At 39.2% G+C, this 25,077-nt stretch overlaps 3 protein-coding genes across 14 annotated transcripts; 2 read left to right on the forward strand and 1 right to left on the reverse strand.

Moving 5' to 3' along the window:
* Positions 1-1,649: 1,649 nt before the first annotated feature.
* On the forward strand, positions 1,650-18,418 carry LOC131318590 (DNA repair protein recA homolog 2, mitochondrial). Of its 4 annotated transcripts, none has more exons than XR_009197739.1 (9): positions 1,685-1,967; positions 2,105-2,165; positions 2,999-3,216; positions 4,347-4,434; positions 5,509-5,681; positions 7,710-7,859; positions 7,948-8,082; positions 9,736-10,130; positions 18,032-18,418. XR_009197739.1 is itself a non-coding variant. In XM_058348488.1 (8 exons), the coding sequence occupies exons 1-8, from the start codon at positions 1,878-1,880 to the stop codon at positions 8,195-8,197; spliced, it is 921 nt and encodes a 306-aa protein (XP_058204471.1). In that variant the 5' UTR covers positions 1,650-1,877; the 3' UTR covers positions 8,198-8,925. The 4 variants fall into 4 exon arrangements, 2 of the variants coding, with proteins under 2 accessions (XP_058204471.1, XP_058204470.1); XR_009197738.1 differs by lacking the exon at positions 18,032-18,418 and adding an exon at positions 10,391-10,514 and having other exon boundaries at positions 9,736-10,337; XM_058348488.1 differs by lacking the exons at positions 9,736-10,130; positions 18,032-18,418 and adding an exon at positions 8,192-8,925 and having other exon boundaries at positions 1,650-1,967.
* LOC131318587 (pentatricopeptide repeat-containing protein At4g17616) lies at positions 12,818-18,418 on the forward strand. 4 transcript variants are annotated; one of them, XM_058348476.1, is made up of 4 exons: positions 12,819-15,469; positions 16,901-16,993; positions 17,215-17,294; positions 17,595-18,418. In XM_058348476.1, the coding sequence occupies exon 1, from the start codon at positions 13,262-13,264 to the stop codon at positions 15,374-15,376; it is 2,115 nt and encodes a 704-aa protein (XP_058204459.1). In that variant the 5' UTR covers positions 12,819-13,261; the 3' UTR covers positions 15,377-15,469; positions 16,901-16,993; positions 17,215-17,294; positions 17,595-18,418. The 4 variants fall into 4 exon arrangements, with proteins under 4 accessions (XP_058204461.1, XP_058204462.1, XP_058204459.1 ...); XM_058348477.1 differs by lacking the exon at positions 17,215-17,294; XM_058348478.1 differs by lacking the exons at positions 16,901-16,993; positions 17,215-17,294 and having other exon boundaries at positions 12,818-15,469.
* Positions 18,419-19,471: 1,053 nt separating this feature from the next.
* Positions 19,472-24,427, reverse strand: LOC131318589 (protein IQ-DOMAIN 12). 6 transcript variants are annotated; one of them, XM_058348481.1, is made up of 6 exons: positions 24,162-24,427; positions 23,744-23,915; positions 23,334-23,624; positions 22,628-22,855; positions 22,094-22,231; positions 19,472-20,100 (listed from the first exon to the last, which is right to left on the reverse strand). In XM_058348481.1, exons 2-6 carry the CDS (start codon positions 23,876-23,878, stop codon positions 19,585-19,587), a joined length of 1,308 nt encoding a protein of 435 aa, XP_058204464.1. In that variant the 5' UTR covers positions 23,879-23,915; positions 24,162-24,427; the 3' UTR covers positions 19,472-19,584. The 6 variants fall into 6 exon arrangements, with proteins under 6 accessions (XP_058204464.1, XP_058204469.1, XP_058204465.1 ...); XM_058348486.1 differs by lacking the exon at positions 24,162-24,427 and adding an exon at positions 24,038-24,140 and having other exon boundaries at positions 22,094-22,228; XM_058348482.1 differs by lacking the exon at positions 24,162-24,427 and adding an exon at positions 24,038-24,140.
* Between the last annotated feature and the right edge of the window lie 650 nt (positions 24,428-25,077).

Below are 25,077 nucleotides of genomic sequence, written 5' to 3' on the forward strand. Positions count from 1 at the left end.
ATAAAGTTTTTTTTCTTACTATTTATCAAGAATTACTTTAACTGTAATATTTACTATTTATAATAATAACTTTAAGACCCATTTTTACTTTCAAATACTCTCTCTCTCTCTCTCTCTCTCTCTCTCTCTCTCCACTGATGAAAATCCTCCCCCCTCTTCTCTCCACCGATCAGTTTGGAGAAACTCAAAATTCCTCTATCAGTTGGTTGTGGGGTTAAATTTGAAAGTAAAAAAAAAAAAAAAACGAGACGGGGTGCGGGGAAGCAGGGGGTGTTAAAATAATTTTCATAATAGTTAAAAAATGGGGGTGAATAATTTTTGAAAAAGAGTAAGGAAAAAAGAACTTTATTGCATATGTATTTATGACTAAAAAATGAATGAGTTAAAAGTAATTTTTGGAAGTAAAAGTAGTAAAAAAAAAAAGAAAAAGTTACAAAGAGGAGGTTAAAAGAACTTTTGAATTTCTGAAATTGTGGCTAAGGCTTAGGCGGTTGGTTGTGGGGTTAATTGGTGGTGTGGAGTCAATTCTAATAAGAAAAAAAAAGGGAGAGAGAGGGGGGGGGGGGAAAGGTAAAATTTGAAAATAAAAATAGGATTAAAGTAATTTTCGATAAATAATAAGAAAAAAAGAACTTTATTGCATATTTATTTACCAATAAAAAAAGAAAAAGTTAAAAGTAATTTTTGAATGTAAAAAGTAATAAAAAAAAAAAGTTAACGCCTTCCGTTAGCTCCATCAGTTACAAACTAACGGAATTGGACGGCAGTGGTCTAATTGTTAACGGAATGCTAAGTTTAGGTGTTTTTTTGTTAATAGTGAAAGTTCAGGTGTTTTTTTGCGAGTTGTCAGAAAATTCAGGGATTTTTTTGAAATTTTTCCTTTTAAGTTTGAGATTATCTTTCTTTTAAAATTTTGTTTTTTTAAAGAAATCGAAACAGATACTGACTAAATTTGATGTTTAATGTGGTGATTTTAAAGATCAGAAATACTAGGAACAAAGAAAATTTATACCGAAACTATCCCGAAAAGATCAACTAGTGGTTGAGATTCACTTTGATGTGTGTGATACAATCATCAAAGTAATTCTCAACCATTGATTGCTGTTTTCGGGGTATTTTTGGGGTAAATTTTCTTTGTACCTAGCATTCTCCTTTAAAGATTATGAGTGAAGATAGCATGGTGGACCAATGATTTTTTTTTTTTTTTGAAAGAGTGGACCAATGATAAATAAACATGTTTTCCTTAAAATCCGTGCGTGTCTAGTAAATCACCATGCTAATGCAACATGTTTTGGTTACATTGGCACCTCCCACTTGAATAGCAAAATAAAGCAGCAAGAGTAAAAATTTCCACTTTCTTAATCATTTTCTATTTTTTACTCCTATTTCCTTTCCTTTCAAGAAAAACAAAATTCCGAACAAAGCCTATGAAACCTAAAAATTATGCCAACTACCCATGAAATTTATGGAGAATACAACTAGGCCAACACTTCAGCATAATTACGACTAGGGTTGTTGGCAATTGGGGGTTCTATCCGGGTCGGGTCGGGTTTCACCCCAACCGCCCATAAATTGAAGAATTAGAAGCGTAAGAATAATAAGAATCCGCTTTCAATTATTTACAAACTTGAGATTTGCACCCATATGCGATTAATTGTATTATGGACTGAAGCGATGAATCTGTTGAAGGCCCAATACCGACCAAAACATGGTGGTCCAATATCTACTGAAGCATGGAGATCAGGCATTTATGTTCGGAATTGTATTTTAAAGTTGTATTTAGTGATTTTGCTGGACTTTATCAGGGCGGGCTCACTCTCAGACGACACTTCTTCAAAACCCGGGAAGCATCCTTGTAGAACGAAAGAGGGCCAAGAATGGTCTCCTCTTTCAGACCCCTATTCCTTCACTCCCTTCGCTTCAATCCCTTCACCAGAAGACCCCTCCTCTCCTCCCCCCACCACGAGGTTCCTCTCTCTCTCTCTCTCTCTCTCTCTCTCTCTCACACACACACACACACACACTAACACTAACACTGCTATGTTTCTGGGTTGCTTGGTGTTGATAGTAGTATTTCATATTCTTGCTCTTTTGGTTTCAACAGAGTGGAGGTAAATACCCAATAACTTGGGTTGGGAGTCGAAGCCGATTAGTTTCTTCCGCAGGTAAATAAATATCTCTTATGAATTTGTACATGGGTATTTCGTTCTATGAATGATTTGGTCCAACTGTGAAGCTGGTATGTATTAGGGGCTAATATTCCACTCAGTACATCTGCATACAAGCATAAGCTGTTAGAAAAATGAGCACAACATTTTGTATACAAGCTATTCGATGCCCTCCCCGTGTTCCACATGGAGATGCAATTTTCCATACATAGAGCTAAACAGAATAGAAAGGGGATAAGTAGAATTAAACGGAGAACAAATACACATTGTGGGACTCAAACTCAAGGCCTCTCCTTAGCTGAACGTCGATACTATGTTAAGTGGCCAATTATCCCAAAAGCTTAAGTAGTTCGTAAGTGGGCCCAACGATGCGTATCAAGCTATTCACAACATCCTGTATGTACCCGGGTGGCCCGGTCGTACCCCAACTTGAGTAGTTCTTTCTTTTATATAAAGTTGAATTTAGCTTGATAAGACTTTTTTCTATCCTCAACGTGCTTCAGATTTATGTGTTGTTTTCTTGGTTCTTTGATGCAATGACATCTAACTTTGATTTGTACGTTACTATTGGCATTAACTGTGGTTTGCGGTTTGTAGGTTGAATCTTTCATTAACTATGCCATTTACCTCATTTTTGCATTTGATTTTGTTACCGTTAACTATTAAAGGTTGCTCAATTATAAAATAACAGTTGTAAAGCCATAGCCCAGCTGTGCCCGTGTCACCTTTTCTTAAATGTTTTTACTATCGACGAATTGTGTCCTAGCAGTGGCCGCATAGGTGCTTCATCATCTAACTTGACAATATTTCTATTGTTTTCTTGTTTCCAGTTGAGGTTTCAGAATTTGTACGTGATGAACTTCACAGTGAAGTCAGAGCAGAGGAAAAAGATACTGCACTTCGCCTGGCTCTCTCAAGGCTAGCAAGTGATTTTGGCAGAGAGTCTATGTTGTCTTTGCAGCGCTTTTTTAATTCAAGGCGTTTGCCTGTGATATCTACGGGTTCATTGAAGCTTGATATAGCTCTTGGGATTGGAGGATTACCCAAGGTGACTTCCTGAAAAATCTATGATTCCTGTATGCAATCTTCTGCAAACCAATGCATAAATAGGCTGCAAATATGCAGTGGTAGAAAAACCATAATAATGCAAGAAATTCATGCTGTACAAAGTAGCCTCCTCTTGTTCCGCATTCTGTGATGATAAAAAATATTAGCTTGCCAGACCTATAGCTTTCGATAAGTGATATGGATTTTTCTTTTAAGACATATACGTAGATACCTTGCAGCCGGTCCTGCTCTGACCACCTTTTGTTTCATTTCAAATGCTTTACAAAACTTCTATTTGTACAATTATATGGCAGCAGCGTCTAATATTTTAATTTGAAAAACTTTCCCTTGTTCATATTTACACACATTAAAGGGCCAGTCCTACTTTCCCTTTTTCATTTTGTGTCACTGAACACATTTCTAACTGTAATTTTATGCAGTTTCTAGCGATTAATATACTTTTCACACTGTGAAGTTTTTGTACTGTAATTTCATAGGAGTATTGGTCTTGAGCCTATAAGTAAGCCAGTAATCTTTATTTTCAACAGGAGGTTAAATGACAAGTATTTGTTATATGAATTGGCCCAAGCCTTGCTTGGACAAAGATCGTCTTATCTCTATCGTTCTGCGTCTCTTTTTTCTTTGGGTTAGCTATCTTAGTATTATTCTCGGAATTATATATACCCCTCAAAACTGCACCTTTTTGCCCCAAGCAAAAGGTGTACCTGTTATGCCCTTTATTTTAGTCAGATACTTGGGGTGTTACAAGATAATGTATCATTTAATTTCTCGCTTTTGCTTCCGTGAGTTGATCATGATCCTTTATTTGTAGCTCAGAAGGATATCTCTCTAGCTATTGCTTCTTTGTGGAGGTCAACAATTTTTTGTTGCGCTTTCTCAAGATAAGAGAAAGACATGACGTGGAAATTGTAATGCCTTCTTGTTGCTTTTCTTTTCTGCAACTTCAGGCAAATGTTTTTGTAAAAGTGTTGCAGACAACCCGACATATGTTGTTGTGGTTTTTTTGGCGAATGTTAAGCTGAATTTCTATGTTTTCCATTGTGGTTGTTGGTTCACAGTGCCCATTATTTGTCAAATATGAAAATTCCACGTTTTTTCCTCACTATGCAGGGTAGGATGGTTGAAATTTATGGGCAAGAAGCATCAGGCAAGACAACTCTTGCCCTTCATATCATCAAGGAAGCCCAAAAGCTTGGAGGTACAATTTTCTTTTTTCCATTATCAGTTTCAAATTGTGGTAGTTTGAACATGATTTGTTAGGTCCTCTCTGAAAAGGAAGACTATTACTCTTTGATTCATGGTTATCAAACGCTTGGTTAGCTGATATACAATAATGCTAGCTCAACTTATTATGTTATGGATGCTTAGAAAATGTCATATTTCTTGGGGGCTACCACAAACTATTGCATATGATTCATTATAATCGACTGTGAAGAATGCTGCCCTTGGCATGGGCAAGAAAGTTTATTGTGGGAGATTGGAAGCCTAAACTTTTGACATCAAGGTTAGAACTCTATGATTGGGTTTTGTCTTTCGAACATTGTCCATGGCTCCATGCTAATGTGTTGTGATGCCTAAATTGCTCTCAGATATCCATGTGTGGGCAAATATGGAGGGGCGGACTCACAGAACTGCAGTTAAGCAGTTTTACTTCGCATTCTTGAAGAGGCCTGGTTTTAATTTTTGGTCCTCTAGAACGCCTTCTAAATGTTGTGGGTAGAACAATGTTCATAACTGAGGGAGATCCTGAAGGCATTTGCTTAGGTGTTCATTTTCAGGCCAAACATCTACCTTGCTACTCGAGACTGTGAAGTATGGTCAGAATGCTTCCTGATTAGCATAGGCATAAAGTTATTCATGGTTGTATTGGGCCACTTGATCTATGATCAAACATATTTTCCCAAGTTTCCTTATGTGAATATACACAATTATGTTTATGGATTAAATATCCACCTTTATATAGAAGTCCATTAAATGGAAAGTGGATTTCAAATGTTTTCTTGTTCAGATTGGATGCCTTTTTTGTTGGAAAATGTCTACTAAAAGATAGTCAGTTTGGCAGTTCATAAATTCTGCTTGCAGTTTGTGTAAGTTGCTTTGCAGAGATGCAACGGCTGCCAAATACACATACATGATACATGCATTCTCTCATGTGTAGTGAGCTACAGCTATGCTTCTCACAATTACACTCTTCACCTCCTCCATGAGTGTTTACTCACCCTTTTCTTATTGCTTTATGTCATCTGTGGACAATGAATGGTCTTTATTGCAGGTTATTGTGCATATCTTGATGTGGAGAATGCAATGGACCCTTCCCTAGCAGAAGCAATAGGAGTAAACACGGAAAACCTCCTCATTTCTCAGCCAGACTCTGCTGAGAATTTGCTGTGCATGGTTGATACACTGACCAAAAGTGGATCAGTAGATGTAATTGTGGTTGATAGCGTGAGTCCTCTTCCTCCGCCCCATAGTTGTCTTCTTTTTTTCTAGCATCAATCTCAAAACCAATTGGTTATCTGTGGAGAGGCTGCCTAGACTCCCATATATGTTCTTTTAGGTATTATTTAACATTTATTGGGCAATTTCTTAACACCTTCTCGAAAGTAAACCTTGACTTGCCCGGGAGAGCTAAACAAGAGATTCACACTATGAGGATCACAATTAAGTGAGATGTATTGTTGGATTAACAAGCGGAATCGATAACTAGCAAAATGTAGTCTTGCCAAAAACCTTCCGAAGCGTAGCTTTAATACCATGCTATTATGCTAAAGCATCCAATGGAAATCCAATTCAGTGAGTGGGGAAATCACGGAGAGTCGTGGAACTTTCTACTGTAGTGCATAAAGCGCGTAAAGCATGTTGTTCTACTTAGATTGTCTTGTCCTTGAAAGTCTATTGATGCTGTCAGAAACCATGTCGGGATGCAGCTGTTAACAGTTTTACTTATTTTTGGTCCTTTATGGCTGGGTCTATTCTTGATAGGCTCTCTGGCTTGTTACAGCGAGTGTATATGTTTTTTATGTGAGGAAACCTAGGTCTATGTATGCCCCACCAAACGTACACACCAGGGATAGGTTTTCTACATGTTGGGTCCTATTGACATGGGACTGGCTCGTTGTCGTTTTGTAACTGGGTTCTCATGAGTTGTTTGCTCTGGTCAACACTCCTCTACATGGGAGAATTTTGTTCTCTCTAGACAACTCTTCATGAGGAATTGTGTTTTCTTTGGGCAAGACTTCATGAGGGAGTTGTGTTGGTGTGGCAAAAATGGATCTCCTTTGAACGCTTCTGAGTAACACTACCATATCTTATTAATCTGAATAAACCAGTATGCCATTTGGATATTTTGAAGATAGTACCTCTATTTTGTACTTGGCCATAGTAGTGAATTATGAATATTTGTCTATGTGTAAACAGGCATATACCTCATGGGAAAAACTCAAATAGTTGAAGTCTAACAAGATGTTTAGAAATGATATTTTTCTTTCATCCCGTAACCTGCTTAGAAAAGGGAATTTTTTGGGTATCTCCCGCCTCCATGTTATATGCTTTAGTGCAATGGAATGGTGATGAATTCTTCTGATACTCTCTGATTGATTTATTCTGACAGGACGTTGGTAAATTAGATGTCATAATTCTTTTGTAATTTTCTAGTTATTGTTCCATTTGTAAAGTTAAGAAGAGACCGTCTGCCTACTAAATTCATCTAGAGCCTGTAAGGAGTCTTGTGTGCGTCTGGGTTTAACCTATTTTTTGGGAGGGTGCAGGTAATAGTTTGCCTAGTCAGGAAGGGATGTTATATAGCCATTTCAGTTGTGCATGTTCTTTGATTTGGACTTTAGTAAACCCCTCAATTTGACAGTTTTACAAGTTTATAGTTCATTGGTCCATTGGTGGTTAAGTGTTTACATTCCAAGTTACATTCTGTCTCTTGCTTTCAATTTTTCAGTTGATGCTATTATCCCTTCAAAAGCGTTCACCTTGTTAGAGCTTGTTCCACATTGGTTAGATATAACCCTTCAAAGAATCAAACCTAGAATATGAGTTTGAGCAGCCTCTCCACTCATTGCTAGTTGGTTGAGTTGGATGCTTTAGCATGGTATCAAAGATAGGTTTTCAGAGGCTTTTGGACAAGACTCTATGTCATTGATGGTGGTTCCCCCTTTGTTTGTCGTTGATAGTTGTTTACCTCACCACGTGCAAGTTAGGGGTCGCACGTGCGGGGGAGTGTTGGAGCTTGTCCCACATTGGTTAAATATAACCTTCAAACCTAGTATATATATGAGCCTGGGCGGCCTCTCCACTCATTGCCAATTGGTTTTGAGTTGGATGCTTTAACACACCTCATGTACTCTTAAATTCTTCTTCTTCGTCTTCTCCTTCTTGCATTGTTATCAAGGATTTGTTCCTTCTGCAAACCCCTCCATTGGCTTTGTACTATATACGATGTTCACCATATGTTAATTTTTGTAGGTAGCCGCTCTTGTTCCCCAGCGTGAAATTGATGTTGTTCTCATTGGTGACAAATACAAGGACATGCAATCACAAATCATGACCCAAGCACTACGGAAGATTCGTTCTTCGTTATGCCAATCTCAGGCTTTAATCATATTTGTTAATCAGGTTGAACTTATCAAGTCATTGATCCGTTTCATTAATGTGGTTCGTGTGACTGCTGATGTTAACTTTTGGTCACCTTGCTGACATCTAGGTGAGATCAAACGTAAAATCTGTGAAGGGCTTTGGACATGCAGAGGAGGTTACTTGTGGTGGAAATGCCTTGCCATTCCATGCGGCTGTAAGGATGAGAATTTCAAGAACAGGATTGCTCAGGTCTGAAGATAAGGTAAACCTTTATTGATAGGCATATTTATTAAATAGAGAGGATAAGATCCTTTTTTGGCATAGTTTGCGACTCAAGGATGCTTATGAAAGAATTTTTCATTATGAAAAAGCTATAATGCAAATGGTGTTATACAAGACAGAATTTTGAGCAACCAAGAGACAACACAAGAGAATGAGTATTTGCTGAATTGCAGATGGATGGGTGGTATGACTAAGAGAGAAAAAACTAGAAATGCAAGGATTTTTTAATTGGTAGGGGTAACACCAAGGAAGATAAGTTGAGAGAGAATAGACTTGGGTGGCTGATCAAATTCGGTGAAGACCAAGAGATGCAAAATAAGGTCAACCGGTAATTACTGTTGATGAAAATGCTTGGGGGGTTGGGTAAACCTGTAGCTTTCTAAAATGGAGTCCTCAACCTAAAATGGTGTCCTCAATTTAACTCCTGGAGGCCAGATCGTGATCTTAATCGATACATCTGCATTGGGTTTGTAGTGGTGTTAGGAGATGGTGGTAGAGGGGGAGGGCCCTGGGCTCGTGTAAGGTGGGTGTGAACGGTTGTATGTGTTAAGTTTTCTAGCTTCTTATGAAAGCGATTGTTCTAAGGTTTCTAACGTCACTCGTTTGGACGGTGGTCTGTAATTGGACAACGAACTGAAATCACTCACATTAAGGACCAAGCAAATGACACTTATAGTGAGGGAAGAAATTAAAAAAAAAAAAAATCACAATAGTTGGGGAATAAAAATGAAATCAACCCTCGCAAGGAGTATAAAACCGTTTTAATTAGTCAAGACACTAATCATTTCCAAGTCAAGAAACTAAACATATCCCAGCAGTCTAACAAACAAGTCAAAAAACAAATCATATGCAAGTAATCTAACTAGAAAACACCGACACTTGACTTTACGAATAATATCCCACTAATCTAACTAGAAAACACGATTCGTTTCTTGACTTGTTTGTTAGACTGCTGGGATATGTTTAGTTTCTTGACTTGTCCGTTAGACTACTGGGATATGATTAGTTCTTGACTTGTTTGTTCGACTAGTATTGGGATATGATTGATTTCTTGACTTGTTAAAACGGTTTTGTGCTCTTTGTGAGGGTTGATTTCACTTTTATCCCCCAACTGTTGTGAGTTTTTTTAAACTTCTTCTTCCCTCACTTGGACACAAATCGTAGGATATGTATCCCATATCGTTGGAGCTGTGGTAAAAAAGTGTAGGAGCTTAGTGAAGATTGGATACATAGAAGTTGTAAGAGTAAAATGGCAAAAATGAATAGCATATTGCTTGCCCCGATTGATTGGCACACAAATCTTAGTCTGGTCTGGTCTATGTTGGTTTGGTTTAGGTTATATGAATATAGAACTGACATGATAAAAATTATGACGTTTAAAGCAAGTTCTATGTTGAAGCTTTCTATGTAGAGATGGCATTTAATTTAAAGTCCACTTCTAGACTTGACATGTGATTCTTTAACGTTGTCCAGTTCAATATGAAGAGGTCTTCTATATTCGGTTTGCAATTAACCTTTGTAGAACTAGATTTCATTATGCTTCCATTTTGTTACGAAAAAGTAGGTGTCTGTTCCTTACATCAGTCACTTCACGTTTTCAGCAATTGGAGTTTTCATTCTCTGTGTTCTTTAGGTAACTGGTGTCGGGATTTGTGTCCAAGTGGTGAAAAATACGTTGTCTCCTCCAATGAAGAAGGCTGAACTAGCGATAAATTTCGGTAGAGGCATTCGCTGCGAGTCTGAGGTCTTGGATTTGGCTTGCGAACATGGAGTCATTGTGGAAGAAGGAAACAACTTCTTTATTGATGGGGATGTCGTCAAAAATAGAAAGGAAGCTGAGCGCTATTTGGCCGAAAATGATGCGGTTTTTGATAACATTGTGAAATGTTTAAGATGTCGGTTATTTGAGGGCCAAGCATAGTCATGGGAATCTGGTACATCAATTCTTTAGAAAAACCTGACAATTCTTTCAAGATGTAATCTTGGAGTTGTCCGATAGTGAGTACAAATTGCTACTTCCTCAGGCCAGTCTGCTCCATCTGCTAGTGGTTTCATGTCATTGTACTGCGAAGAAGTTCGTCTCTGCTTGTGTTACGGGCCTTACGGCTTCGCTGCTCCAACAATTTTTCTGCCTACGGGGTTCTCTTTTCTTTCTGCTGGAAAGCATACAACATCAAACTAGCAGATCATCTATCGATTGGCAAAATTATTTGGAAGACCAGTAAATGCATTTGTGTGACAACATGCATATGATTGGCCGGAGTCGTGTTCCGAATGATTGGTCAAAGTTGTATGTACTTGGTTGGTTTGTGCTTCCTGGACGAGGATGTTATTGTACCATGACCCTACATTATCTTGTTGTAACCTTAATTTCTTATTGTTTAATCTTAGGCATTTTGCTGATAAGAAAAAGGAAATCTTGAATTGCTCTCTCTCTCTCTCTCTCTCTCTCTCTCTCTCTCGATATAACACGCTTAACAGAAGCTCGTTGGACAAATTATTTGGAATACTTTCTTCGAGATAGCAGAATCCCGCTTGGAAGAACTTATGGCTCCAGATTGTACAATTAGGGAACCATGCTACTCAAGTCAAAAGCTCAAGTTAGGCTCGTTAAAAACTTTTTCGAGACCAATTTGTTACATAAACAAACCTACTTAGAACGATTTTCAAATTTGGTTAAACTTTCAAACTGAACTTTATCAAGCTACAACTGATAAGCTTTTTTTGAAAGGACAACTGATAAGCTTATAATGGCTAAAAACAATCAATTTAGTGCTCGATTAAAGTTCATTTAACTACTAGAGCTTGGAAGCTCTAAACGACTATGGGTTCCAAATCTTCTCGCCGGTGTCGGTTTGACACTGAATACGACATTCACCGAGTCAACGTGCCCGTGAACCTGTGGGAAGAACGGTGAGTTGATGCGATGTCCGGGACCGGACCTCACATTTACAAGCGGAACCGGACCTCACATTGACAAGCGGTTTCCTTACCATGGTCCAAGGGTGTGTGGGCTCGGTAGGTACATGCTGGATTCCTAGTCGAATGGACTCTGATGGGAAGATTTGAACTTTGTTTCGCAACTCCCCACCAACACACCCTAAAACTTTCTCTGCATTTTAGATAACTCGAAAAGGTACTATACAAACACGACTTGATGTTCCCTCGCCATGTTAGAATCAGTGAAAAAGTTATTCAAATCCCAGAGGCCAGAATAAAAACTTTGCAACTCTATTTGCACACACTGCTTAGCAGAAGACCACCAAAAAATCTGTAGTGGGCCGAATATCCATAGTTCCGAAGGTTCCGAGGGTTCTTTCATACTCGGAACCAATAGGGCGGGTATCTCAATTCGTCTATAACATCACTACACGTCGGGGGAAGGCACTCCTCTATTCCACCGAGCGTGTGCCGACCCCAGAGGCTCTCCCGAGCGTATTCCCTTTATGGCATGTTCTACCACGTAATCGCTCAGTAAGACCTTAGCTCGTTCGGCGGTATCTCATGAATAGTATATGCAAGTGGGAATCAAAGGGTCATCTAGAAGTTTTTTACTTATGACCGAAAATGACATAATCTAGAAGCTTTATACTTATAGTCGAAAGTGACATCATCTACTTGTCCAACACTCAAAGTCTTGCCTATAAATAAGAGGTGATACCACAAATCTTGCCTATAAATGAGAGGTGACACCACAATGTAAATGATCGAATCTCTCACGTTCTTATAAACTTCATTAAAAGCATGCTTTTCTCCACATCATATTGGACATTACCATACTGGAGGGGAGCCGAACTCTGGTCCAATTGTTTGCTCCATCTCCCACTTCCCATAACCCGACCCGTGATCTCCCCTGGATGCTAGATAGATTTTTAAAAAAAAATTGATTTTCGCGCTCCATTTTTAATGCGAAGGTACTAATGTCACGAACACAATGGACTTTTAACGCGAAGTTCCTAACTTTCGTGAACACAATGGATAGAGCGCGAAAATCAAAACCATACCCAAAAAACCCATTTCGGAAAAAATTACGGAGTATTCGACAACTACACGCAATTTTTCTCTCTCTACAACTACACGCAGTCATCTTCAACTTTGGCGATTCCAATTCCGACACCGGCGCCTCGTCGCCGGGCTCGGTTCCCTCGACACCGGCGGCCTCTTGCTCAGATCAGTCCGGTCTGTCTCTCTCTCTTCCTGTCCTCGTCCGTCTCTCTCTCTCTCTCTCTCTCTCTCTCTCTCTCTCGATTTGTGCCTCTCTCTATCTCTCACGGTATGCGTATGTGTGCGATTGTGGTTGTATCTATGCATATACGTATACATGCATATGTGATCGGCGAGAGAGAGGCATAAATCGTTGGTGATGTTAGATTAAAGAAAAGGGCAGAACTGTCATCCAACCACCCCGCTTCACCAACGATGGAGGTTCCCCATGTCGTTGGCAAATCCACCCGCAGGTGGATTTGTGTGCCTGGACGACACAAATCGGGGGCCAAATTAGTGGGAGGTTTTGGGTTGCCAAACACCGGAAAGGACAGCTAAGTAGGGTACATTATATATATATATATATATGTGTGTGTGTGTGTGTGTGTGTGTGTGTGTGTGTGTGTGTGTTTTGGGTTGATTGGGATCTATGAGGTCCGCACTTAAGCTAAGCTAAGTAGGGGATCCCCTAATTTGGATGACATGGCATAATAATTGCGGACCTCATAGTACCGATCAACCCAAAACATATATATAATGTACCCTACTTGGCCAGTTGGGATCACGTTTCTCCTTTAGTACTAAAAACCAAATCATATATATATATATATATATAATGTGCCCATGTACCCTGAATCATATTTTTGTGATGAATGCTCAACCTGTGATTCATGGGTCAGTGTCGCTGATGCAGTTGTATCGCCTCCTTGAATCTTATTGGTCTATATTCTTGAACAGGTAATAGGTAGAAAATGTGTCACATAAGAGCACAAAGAAGGATATATTAGTGGATGTGGGTGACCAAGTATCTGATCTTATGTGGATTACTGAAAACAGGGTAACTGTGTCATCAAATAGCCGTTCATGGTTGATACCGTCATCCAAAAAGTGGATGGCACTAGCATTGACTGCTATATGACATTCCTGTACTAGCATGTTTTCAGAAGTGCATCTGAATGGCACAATCATTGAAGAAAGCTCTCTTCTCTCATCATGTTTTCATCAGAAGCTATGCATCAGTTATTCATTTTTGTTCAGTCACTCAGAAGACTGATTTAAGATCGATCTGCGACAGGGGATATGTTTGCAACCACCATTTCAAAAATCTTCGAGTTTTCAAAACGAGTCATAAACACTTTCTGCAACATTACTGTACGCCTATTAAGACAGGAAGCATATGTTGGGAAGGATCCTCTCGCACAATTCTGCTCAGAAAGCTTGAAGTTGCTTTGAAGGAGCATCAAGTTAGTGAAGCATGGGAAGCGTATAGTGATTTCAAAAACTTGTATGGTTTTCCAAACCAGTATCTTATGAATGAACTTATGACTGAGCTGTCCTACTCATCTGATCCCAACTGGCTTCATAGGGCATGTGATTTGGTTTTTTTAGTACTAAAGGAGAAACGTGATTTACTTCGGCCTGACTTACTAATTAAGCTCTCTCTTTCCTTAGCAAGAGCTCAATTGCCTGGTCCCACATCAATGATTTTGAGGCTAATGCTGGAGAAAGAGTGTTTGCCACCTTTGAATATATTGAGGATGGTCTTTTTGCATATGGTGAAAACAGATGTTGGGACATATCTTGCATCCAATATCTTGATTGAGCTATGTGATCGTTTTCAAAATTTGAGTGAAACCAGATCTGCTTCTAAAAAGTTGATAAAACCTGATACGATGATATTTAACCTTGTTTTGGATGCTTGTGGGAGGTACAAGTCAACTTTCAAGGGCTATCAGATTATAGAACTGATGGCAGAAACTGGCATCATAGCAGATGCACACACCATTATTATCATCTCTAGGATTCATGAGATGAATGGTCAGAGGGACGAGTTGAAGAAATATAAAGATGTTGTCGATCAGGTTTCAGTTCCTTTGATTCATCACTACATACAGTTCTATGATAGTTTGCTGAGCTTACATTTCAAATTTAATGACATCAGTGCTGCTTCGGAACTCATATTTGATTTGTATAGATGTAAGGAATTTATTAACAGCCGAGAAGATAAGAAAAATCCTGAGAAGCCTTGTTTTGTCCCAATCGGATCTCAAAATCTAAGGGCGGGATTGAAAATACAGGTATTCCCTGAACTGATCCACAAGGACTCTGTCTTCAAAGTGGATCCGAAAGAGGAGTTTGTTATGTGTAAGAGTGGGAAAATTGTGATTAACAACAAAGGAATAGCTAAGCTTGTTGTAACATGTAAGAGAAGTGGTAGGATTAGTGAACTGTCAAAGCTTTTGATTAGCATTCAGAAGGCGGGTTCAATGAAAGACGAAAGTTGGTGCTCTGAAGTGGTTGATGCTTGCATTAATTTGGGGTGGTTGGAGATTGCTCATGACATTTTGGATGACATGGCGTTGGCAGGGTGTCCGATGGGCAACAGTTTATATTTATCACTGTTAAGGGCTTACTATGAACAGAATATGTTTAGAGAAGCAGGAGCATTGCGAAAACAAATTAGGAAGGCAGGTTTGGACATAGATATGGCTAATGAATCCTTAACTCTTTCAGAGAGAAGAACAACTTCAACTAGAAAAGCAGATTTGGCCCAGTCTTTCATCAGAGAAATGGAAGAAGAGGAGAAAACTGTGGCTTCTACGGTGTATGAGCTCAATTCTTCTATCTACTTCTTCTGGAAAGCTAAAATGACAGGGGATGCTTTGAAGACATACAGAAAAATGCAAGAGATGAAGATCCATCCTAGCGTGCAAACCTTTTTTATTATGGTTTCTGGGTATTCTTCTTTGGAGATGTATCGGGAAATCACGATCTTGTGGGGGGATTTTAAACAGAATATTGAGAATGGAAATTTAGTGGTTAACAGGGATTTATACGAGTTCATAGTATTGAATTTTCTTCGCGGTGGTTATTTTGAAAGGGTGATGGAGGTAGTTGGGCACATGAAGGAGCATGGTATGTACATTGACAAGTGGATGTTAAAAGTGGAGTTTCTAAAGCTTCACAAAGATCTTTATAGGAACTTAAAAGCATCTAGTGCTAGAACTGAGGCTCAAAACAGGAGGATTGAAGATGTTCGGGCCTTCAGGAAGTGGGTTGGTATCCAGTGAAGTTCATTATGAAGTGAAGTATATGGCTTGTTTGAAGCTTGGGACTTGGTTTGGTGGTGGCAGTGATGGGATACTCATAGGAAGAAAATGAAGGTAGTATTTTATACATTTTGAAGATTTTTTTAGGGTTATCTCTCTCTTGGGTGAGCATTCTCCACTTACACATGTTTATGCACACAGAATGTCATCCATCAGTTTGCATCTCTGAAGAAAGTCCCTATTTCATTAGTGAGAATTATTTTATATGGTAAAGCCATTTGAATTTAATAGCTAAATGGTTGCTGTATATTTGTTGGTACCCTTTTCCTCTACAAGGAAATAACCGTGGGCATGATGAATCTGGATTCTGGCCCAACAATGCTATAGGTGCCCAATACTAGATAGACAGAATTAGCTCTATTAGAGCACCTCCAGGTAATCTATAATCACAAGAAAGAGAACCAAACCTTAGTCGCAGGGAGCTCCTAAAGTGGTGACGCTCCCACCTTAGGAGTCCGCTGTTGCGCTCCCAACTAAGGAGCTTGACGAGAGCCCACTCCCATTGAGACGGGAGCTCACTCCTTATGAAGATAGGAGCTTTTGTATGATCTTTGTATAGAAAAATTGTGATTTATCACTTGGCTTTATAAAATGGTATTTGATGAACTCATATACCTAGCCCAAGTCATGATATCTTGAAAAGAAAACCATATATTGTGACACTAGCCAATTTCTTACGCTTATGGACTTGGCCCATATTTTTACTTCCTAGAATGATTGTACTTTTAAAGTGAATACTCTATGCTACAGTATTTTCATAGTATATGTACACGCTCCCAACCTTGGGAGCCTCTGTATTCCCCCACCCCCGTTTCCGCTCCCTCCCCCGCCCCCGCCTCATGCAACTAAGAACCAAACCATTAGAATCATACTTCATTAAACTTAGAGCATCTCCGACCAAGTCTTCTAAGTGGGGACTCCAAAACTTAATTTGAATATGTGGTACATCGTTTTGAAATTATTCTGATATCTTTCAAGAGACATTCATTTTTATAAACTCATATAATTTTGAAGTTATACATATCAATACATTAATAGTAAATTTTGTTGGAAGGCATGTCAGGTTTTATGCTTTTCTACTGATTTTGCCCCTAGATTCTTGCTTGATTTGGTCTTCTGTTAAAGAATATGGTGGTCTATTTACCTATTGACTCCAAATGGTCAACACAAAGCACTGCTTGGAACAGGAATTGGCATTACAAACCAAACCAGATAGAGGTGTTTAGTACTCTCTCTTTCATATGGAAGTAGTACTAAGAGTTTAGATCTTTTCGCTCTTGGATAAGGAAGTATTTTATTTTTTTGATCGGCTGGATAAGGAAGTATTAACTGTTACTCATACTTTGTGGGTGGGCTTTAATTCTATTATGTGATTGGGCCAGTTCTAGTATGCCTTTGTCTTTGCTTTTGTACTGGATTTTGGCTTATTGTTTTTCTTTATGGTTCTCAACTTCTCATATATCTATTTCATACTTTTTAATTTAGGGATGTTGAGTGAGGTTTGCTAAATTCATTCGCCAATTCTCGTTGAAAGAAGAAGCTCTTATATGTACATTTACTTCCGCGCGTGTGTAAGAGGTAAGACACGTGTCTTGGTTTTCCATTTTACTATTATTGGAGATGGCAATGGCCTTCTGTTCTTTTAGGTCAATTTTTTGACTTATTTATGAGTAAATTAGTTGATCATGAGTTTCAAGCCTTTTGTTTTGCCCTTTCGAATTTCTCTCCAATGTTAATCGTTGTGTAAGGAAATGGATTGTAGCTCAATGCCTTAACTTGGGCTAAGGTGCATTTTGCAGGTGAATCTGAAGCTCTTGCATTATGTTGGAGTAACTTCGTGAGGGATGTCGCTTAACAAAAGTAAAACAGGCTCGGAAAGGTAAAAGGAAAACAAATCTGGAATAGTCTTCAGTTGATCTTGCCATTCAAGGAAGATAAAATAAGTTGCTTTAACTTCTTCCCTCACTTGGTTACAAATCGTAGGATATGTATCCTGTATCGTAGCGACGTAGGATATACATATCCTGTTCTAAATTCTATATTTGGTTTGCAATTAAACTTTTGTAGAACTGGATTTCATTACGCTTCCATTTTGTAACGAAAAAGTAGGCGTCTGTTTCTTTCATCAGTCACTTCACGTTTTCAGTAATCGGAGTTTTCATTCTCTCTGTTCTTTTAGGTAACTGGTGTCAGGATTTGTGTCCAAGTGGTGAAAAATACGTTGTCTCCTCCAATGAAAAAGGCCGAACTAGCAATAAATTTTGGTAGAGGCATTCGCTGCGAGTCTTGGATTTGGCTTGCGAACATGGAGTTGTTGTGGAAGAAAGAAACAACTTCTTCATTGATGGTGATGTCAAAAATAGAAAGGAAGCTGAGCTCTATTTGGCCGAAAATGATGCCGTTTATAATAACATGGTGAAATGTTTAAGATGTCATTATTAGAGGGACAAGCATAGTCATGGGAATCTGGTACATTGATTCATTAGAAAAACCTGACAATCTTTCAAGATGTAATCTGCTAGTTGTCCGCTAGTGTGTACAACTTGGCTTTAGATAAGCGTTTGGAGAACTTGTGCAGTGGATTTCAAAATCTGAAGTTGCTACTTCCTCGGCCAGTCTGCTCCATCTGCAAGTGGTTTCATGTCATTGTACTGCAAATAGGTTCGTCTCTGCTTGTGTTATGACTTCTCTGGTGGTGTTTCTCAATCTCCAACAATTCTTCAGCCTATGGGGGTTCTCTTGTGTTTCTGCTGGAAAGTAAACACATCAAACTAGCAGATCATCCATCGATTGGCAATTTTTTTTTTTGGAAGACCAATAAATTCATTTGTGTGAAGACGTGCATATGATTGGCCGGAGTTATGTTCCAAATGATTGGTCAAAGTTGTATGTACTTGGTTTGTGCTTCCTGGACGAGGATGTTATTGTACCATTACCCTATTTATCTTGTTGTAATCTAAATTTTCTATCGTTTAATCCTTAGGCATTTTGCTGATAGAAAAAGGATATCTTGAATTGCTCTCTCTCTCTCTCTCTCTCTCTCTCTCTCTCTCTCTCTCTCTCTCTCTCTCTCTCTCTCAGATTAGTTATTAATCTTGTATAGAAAATAACAGTCTATTATGCACCAAAATAAAAAGAACTCCGCCTCTTTTTTTATTTTTATTTTATGTTTTGTTTTGTTTTGTTTTGTTTTTGTTTTCTGTTCAAACACATAATCTTGAAATAACATGCTTAACAGAAGCTCGTTGAAAAAATTATTTGGAATACTTTCTTCGAGATAGCAGAATCCCAGTTGGAAGATCTTATGGCTCCATATTGTACAATTACGGAACCATGCTTACTCGAGTTAAAGCTCGAGTTTGGCTCGTTAAAAACTTTTTCAAGATCAATTTGTTACAAAACAAACCAACTTCAAACAATTTTTGAACTTTGTTAAACTTTCAAACCGAAAAACAACTAGAGCTCGGAAGAAACGATCCGATTTGCATGAGGAGATACTAGACCAACTTTTCAACATGAAGCTCTAAACGACTATGGGTCCAAATCTTCTCACCGGTGTCGGTTCGACACTGAATTCGACACGCACCGAGTCAACATGCCCGTGGACCTGTGGGAAGAACGGCGAGTTGATGCGATGTCCGGTGTGGTGATACACCTTAGGACACGTGGGCCTTTGCAGGACTGCGTCCTAAGTGGCATCTCCCAACCGGACCTCGCATTTCCTTACCACGGTGCTCAGTACATGCTGGATTCCTAGTCGAATGGACTCCGATGGGAAGATTTGGACCCCCCAACCGGACCTCAAATTGGGATGCCATTTTCTTCCCAACTAAACCCATGTGTTTGTGGCTCCGAGGGAAGAAACGGCGTGGTGATCGGACCCAAGGTTTAGTTGAGGAGATAAGGTTCTGTTTATTACCAGAACTATAGGTATACATAGTCGATGATCAAGAAAACCGCTGCTTTGTTTCGCAAAAAAGGTACTATACAAACTCGACTTGATGTTCCCTCACCATGTTAGAATCAGTGAAAAAACTATTCAAATCCCAGAGGCCAGAATAAAAACTTTGCAACTCTATTTACACACACTGCTTAGCAGAAGACCACCAAAAAATCACTTAAAAGTTAAAACAAAGAAACTCAACAAGCCAACCGGAGAAAAAATCTTGTCAATCTCTGAAAAGACCTTTCATGCCGAGAGAAATATGCGAAGAATTGCCTTTCCATCCACCGTTTTTGCCAACAGATTCGCCATCAAAAGAAGACCAAGATGAGAGCCTGAGTTTGTAAGGTGAATGGTAATCGGTAATGTTATCGAAGATTCCCAGCCGTTGCTTCGGTGTGCTGAATGATCTTTCCTTTGCCTTGGTGGATTCAGTGGCAGCCATGTAAGTGGGAAAAATTGGAGAGTTTGGCAAGGAACTTTCATCACCAATGGACTTGTGTTTGACATGAGAAAATGATCTCCTTGGGAGTGTCAGTTGGGAATTCATTTCTCCAACAGGATTCTGTTTGGTTAAGTTTCTCTGTTTCATCATTTGTGTGGTTCCATAGACTCCAAAGGACATGGGATTTGAAGACGCAGTGGAATTCAATTCTCTTCTTCTGCATGATTCAGAATCCACCCTTGGGTCTAATTGGTTGCTCCATCTTCCACTTCCCATATTTTGATAGTTTCTCCTCTCCTGAAACAAGACATGCATTACTCTTTCACAAATGAACTGTATAGAAACTGGATTATGAGCGCAAGTCGCGTTTACAACTCAAAAGAATTACTCGATTCTAGCTTTGGCCTTTTAACTTAACATGTTGATGATTTGATCATTGAACTTGCGGTTTTCTATCGGTCAATATAGTTCAAATTAGTTGGAAGGAAAACAGTGCATGGTATTGAACTGAAGGACCATTGTGACTTCTCTACAAACGAAATGCGCCTCAGGCGCAATTTGAGTGCGCCTCGGGCACATCATCTGCACTTCTGGCACAACATATGCACCTCAGGCGCAATTGAAGTGCACCCCGGGCGCATCAACTCACGAGTATGCTAGAGCTTTTGTGAATATTTCTGTTAGTTGTGAGAAACAAATTTGGTGCGTAGGTAGTGGCGGTAGTTTGTTGGTTTAGTGATGGTGTGTAGATGGTGGTGGTGATGGCATGGTGGTTGTAGTGGTGGTGAAGTAATGGTGGTGGTAGCGGTAATAAGATGGTGGTTGTGAGGTGGAGATAGTATTGGTGGTGGTAGAGGGGTGACAATCATGGCGGTGAGGTGACAATGGTGGTAAAATGATGGTGGTGAGGTGGTGGTAGCGGTGGAGATGTGTTGCTAGTATGGGGTGAAAAGATGGTGTTGGTTATGTGGTGGTCAAACAAAAAATCTAACATCGAAAGATTTGATTTTGGTTGAGTTTATGCGCCCAGGACGCACTTCAATTGCGCCTGAGACGCATTGCATACAAGTGAAGAAGACATGGATGCACCTGGGGAGCAATAGGATTGCGCTTGAGGCATATCTAATGCGCTCGGAGCGCATTGCATTTGTGAAGAATACATGGATGCTCCTGGGGAGCAACAGGATTGGGCCTGAGGTGCATATGTTGCGCACCTGGGCAGCACTTCAAAGCGCATATGATGCACCTGAGGCGCATTTCGTTAGTAGAGATCTCAATTTCGATGTGCCCGAGCCGCACTCTTATTGCGCCTGAGGCGCTTTTCACTCAATAAAATTTTCAACATCCGATGGGAAATGACCCTAACATGTCTTCGAATTAGGATGAAGAAGAGGACGAGGAACATATTACAAATACAATTTCTCTTGGACGTGAATTCTTCTGGCCGCGAAGAACTCATAGCCACAAAGAATTATTCTTGGTCGCAAAAAATTATTACTGGCAGCAAAGTAATGGAATTACTCCTGGCCGCAAAGAATTACTCTTGGCTGGGAGTTACTCTTGGCCGCAACTAATTACACTTGGCTGCGAAGGGTTACTTTTGGCCGGGAAGAATATTACTCATGGCCGCGAAGAATTACTCTTGGCCACAAAGAATTACTCTTGGCTGTGAAGAATTACTTTTGGTCGTGTAGAATTACTCTTGGCTGCGTAGAATTACTCTTGCCTGCAAAGAATTACTCGTGGCCGTGTAGAATTACTTATGGCCAAATAAAATTACTCTTGGCCACGTAGAATTACTCGGGGCCGTGTAGAATTACTCTTGGCCGCAAAGAATTACTCGTGGCCGTGTAGAATTACTCTTGGCCGCGAAAAATTACTCATTGCCGCAAAGTTTTGAAAGCATGATGATTACTACGTACAACGGTTTGTTGTTTTTGTTCAAAGCATGATTACTACGTACGACGGTTTGTTGTTTTTGTTCATGGTTTCCGCAATTGGGTTTTCAAGCGGGCCACTTGGACTTATTGGATTGAATTGGGTTTAACGTGCCTCTATTACTATTGATATGAAATCGAAAAAAAGCATTTAGAAATCTTCCAACTGGCCCAAAATATTTTTCTGCCAATCTCTTGGATATTTTGGGCAAGTCACTAAGTTTACGTTATATATATTTTTTCTTACCTTTAAGTTTTATTTTTTTGAATGATCATCCGTCTCGATGAGACTAAAAATAAAAATTATGATGAAAAACAAGATAAAAATCAAGTATCTGTTTGAAGGAAATTACCCGATGGGAATACGAGTACTTCTTCATGCACTCTCTCTTCGCCGCGGCGTCTTGCTTCTGCAGCCACAAGGCCTCCATGTCCTCCTTCGGAAACAACAGCCTATAATCCCAGTTTTTCTGACTCTTGCACCCAAGCTGCTGATAACCAAAAGCAACAAGTATGTATAAAACACCTTATGCTCTTATAGTAAGCAAATCACACTCTCTCAAGGAGAAATATGACAGTCAAGACTTTCTGCCGTCCATTTTGCACCAGACAAATGTGGTACAATGGGATCCTTATTGTTGTCCGATCAGAACGATTTTGTTACATGGGTGATCTACCTATTGAGCTCTACAGAACGATCCATTCGGACTAATAAAATGGCATCAGTGACAGACTCGAGTCGATTGCAAGGACTTTAGAGAAGCCATATCCCTTTACTAGACCATATCTTGTGTGTGTGTGTGTGTGTGTGTGAGTATTTTGAAAAACAAGTCATTCAACCTTATCTTTTGTTCACTAACATGATGATTTACTACAATCTCACTTACACTTGTGTTTCTCTCTGCCAACTCTTCTTTTGGGCTAAGAAACTGGTTCTTTTGATCATCATCTTTGAATCTCTCATTTGGAACTCTCAGTTCTTGAACTTGTGATTGTGACTTTGAAATGGGTGGCAGACACTTCAATTTGGGGATTACTGTCCTCCTCACAATTCGGCCTCGCACCATTGCTTGAAGCTTCACCAATCCCTTCAATGCCTTCAGTGCTTTTCTTGCCTGTTTGAATCACAACAGCAATGTTCACACCGACGTTTTTTATTCCATTCATAACATTTACCGTATCGAAACAGGTTACTAGCATCAAATCGCGGTTTAAACCAGATGGAAAATAGTATAACCAGCTTTTAGTAATTCACAGGAAGTTTTCGAAAATATCAAACAAGTTCTGAAGTATATCTGCCAAAAAAAACAGTCAAACACGATTGGTACATGTTTAGGATAAAAACTCCAAATGAAGTTTTTTGTGTTTTTCTTTGAATGGGTTAATCTCCAAAGAAGTTCTCTAAAGTTCAGAACTAAGGTGTTGAAATCTGTATCAAACGGATTTTCCTGTAAAGTATTTCAAAAAACCTGTTTTCGAAAACAACCACCAAACATGAACTTGTAACAGTGTATCGATCAAAGTAGATGAATCAGTGTGATGAGGTAGAAAAATGTAAAGCCAAAGCCGAACCAAGAATTGTGAGAAACTCACAAGATGAGCCCTATAAGCTGCTTGAATTTTAATGGCAGCCGAATTCTGTATCCTCTTTTCGTACTCTTGGAAAGACCTAGGAATGCCGGTGAGCTGGACAACCTCAGCTGCAGCCTTGGCGGCAGCCATTGCCGCCTGGGCTGCAGCCGCCGTTGCAATGGCAACAGCCATTGCCTGCTTTCTCTGCTCTTCTCTTGCTTGATTTATTAATCTCTGTGGTGATACCGATACAAGTGTAGGGTAATTCTCTGGCCTAACCCCTCCGAAAACCCATTTCCACCACTTTGATTTCTGAGACACGGAAACAAAAAAAAACAAAAAACAAGGAAAAAACATGTAAATGCTTAACTACACAAAAAAGTACCGAAACAAGTTAGGAAGAAATTGAAAGGAGTAAAGGATAAATCAACCTTTTGAGCCCTCGAATTCGGCTCGGGAACAAAGAGACTTTTCACCAAACTAAACCAGCTTCTCTTCTTCTTCCTCATTGAGAATCCATGAGACTCCAAATTCACTTCCCTGAGTCTTTTATTCCTCAGACACATTTTATTGTCAGAGAAAAATATCACTCATTTCTCATACCTGCAGAAAAGATGGGAAAAAGTTGAACCTTCAATGGGTACACAAGCAATTTGGGACACCCATTAGGACAAAGGAAAAGAAGATTGAGAAACACATCACAAAGAGGTAGATCGAACACTGACAATACTAACTTCCGCCGACAAAAAACAAGGAAAAAGAGGTAGAAAACACAGGGTTGTACTAATGTCTTGCTCATGTTTTATGAAACAGTAACAGCTTTATATAGGAGGTCTTTGTTCTACCTACCAAAAGTTTTTAATCTCTTCCCACATCATATACAATTTGAGATGCTTCGGTAAAACCAGAATATAATGCTGGTTTTCAGAGCATCAGAAATAATGATCAAGAATCTTATCAAGTAAAGCAATGATATCGCACAACATGATGAAGTGATTCATTGATTATAGTAATGAATAGCTTGAAAGCCTTGGGCCCTATTAGGGCGCCGGAATTTCGCATTAGTCATTATGCGTTTGTGCATTTTGCGTGTTTAGGAGCCGATTCTAATATGCATCATGAAAAATGAACTAGAGAATGCAGAATCTAAATATCAGTCCGGAGGAGCTTTTTTCGATTCTGCTTATATTTTCACTTATAAAATCCTTTTTCAAAATCTATTCTGCACATAGTATCCACTTGCTTTCACTGATTCACATTATGATCCAAAAATCTATAATGTACAATCTAGGGTCTTGAATATACTTAAAATTTACTTGGGTCCCAATTACTCCCTTAGCATGTTCTTTGAATAGAAAATGGCTTTTGAAGCAAAGAATTCATAAAGTGCTTGTTCTATCACCTTTGAACCCAACACAAATCCATTGAAACTAGTCATGAAATGATTGGAAATCCAACTGGTTTCTCTCCTCTTTTGAATTTGATTCTTAGGAGTTCTGCTTTCAAGTTTCAAGATTATCTTCAGTTCAAAAGGGAAAAGGTGAGAGTGAAAGCTGATGTAAAGTGGAAGAGGCCCACCCAAACAATTGATCTGTCAATAATGTAGCTTTCGTAAGTATTTTTTTCCAGTGACTTAATATGATAGTCCCTTTAACATCATGGGGGACTCTTCTTCCCTCTCATTCCCTTCCCAACTGTCATTTTCACACCTGCAACTGACAGCTTCAATTGTCTGTTTGGTTAATTTGCTTACCGGATTTGATTT

The sequence above is a fragment of the Rhododendron vialii genome, chromosome 3a (assembly GCF_030253575.1).
Source record: "Rhododendron vialii isolate Sample 1 chromosome 3a, ASM3025357v1".
Lineage (NCBI taxonomy): Eukaryota > Viridiplantae > Streptophyta > Magnoliopsida > Ericales > Ericaceae > Rhododendron > Rhododendron vialii.

Coding starts and splice junctions, on each gene's coding strand:
- LOC131318587 (XM_058348478.1), top strand. CDS start 13,262: ATGGCACAATCATTGAAGAAAGCTCTCTTCTCTCATCATGTTTTCATC.
- LOC131318589 (XM_058348481.1), bottom strand. CDS start 23,878: ATGTGTCTGAGGAATAAAAGACTCAGGGAAGTGAATTTGGAGTCTCAT. Junction 22,856..23,333: donor CAGCTTATAGGGCTCATCTT/GTGAGTTTCTCA, acceptor TGATTCAAACAG/GCAAGAAAAGCACTGAAGGC. Junction 20,101..22,093: donor AGTACTCGTATTCCCATCGG/GTAATTTCCTTC, acceptor GTCTTGTTTCAG/GAGAGGAGAAACTATCAAAA.
- LOC131318590 (XM_058348487.1), top strand. CDS start 1,878: ATGGTCTCCTCTTTCAGACCCCTATTCCTTCACTCCCTTCGCTTCAAT. Junction 4,435..5,508: donor GGAAGCCCAAAAGCTTGGAG/GTACAATTTTCT, acceptor TCTTTATTGCAG/GTTATTGTGCATATCTTGAT. Junction 5,682..7,709: donor ATGTAATTGTGGTTGATAGC/GTGAGTCCTCTT, acceptor TAATTTTTGTAG/GTAGCCGCTCTTGTTCCCCA.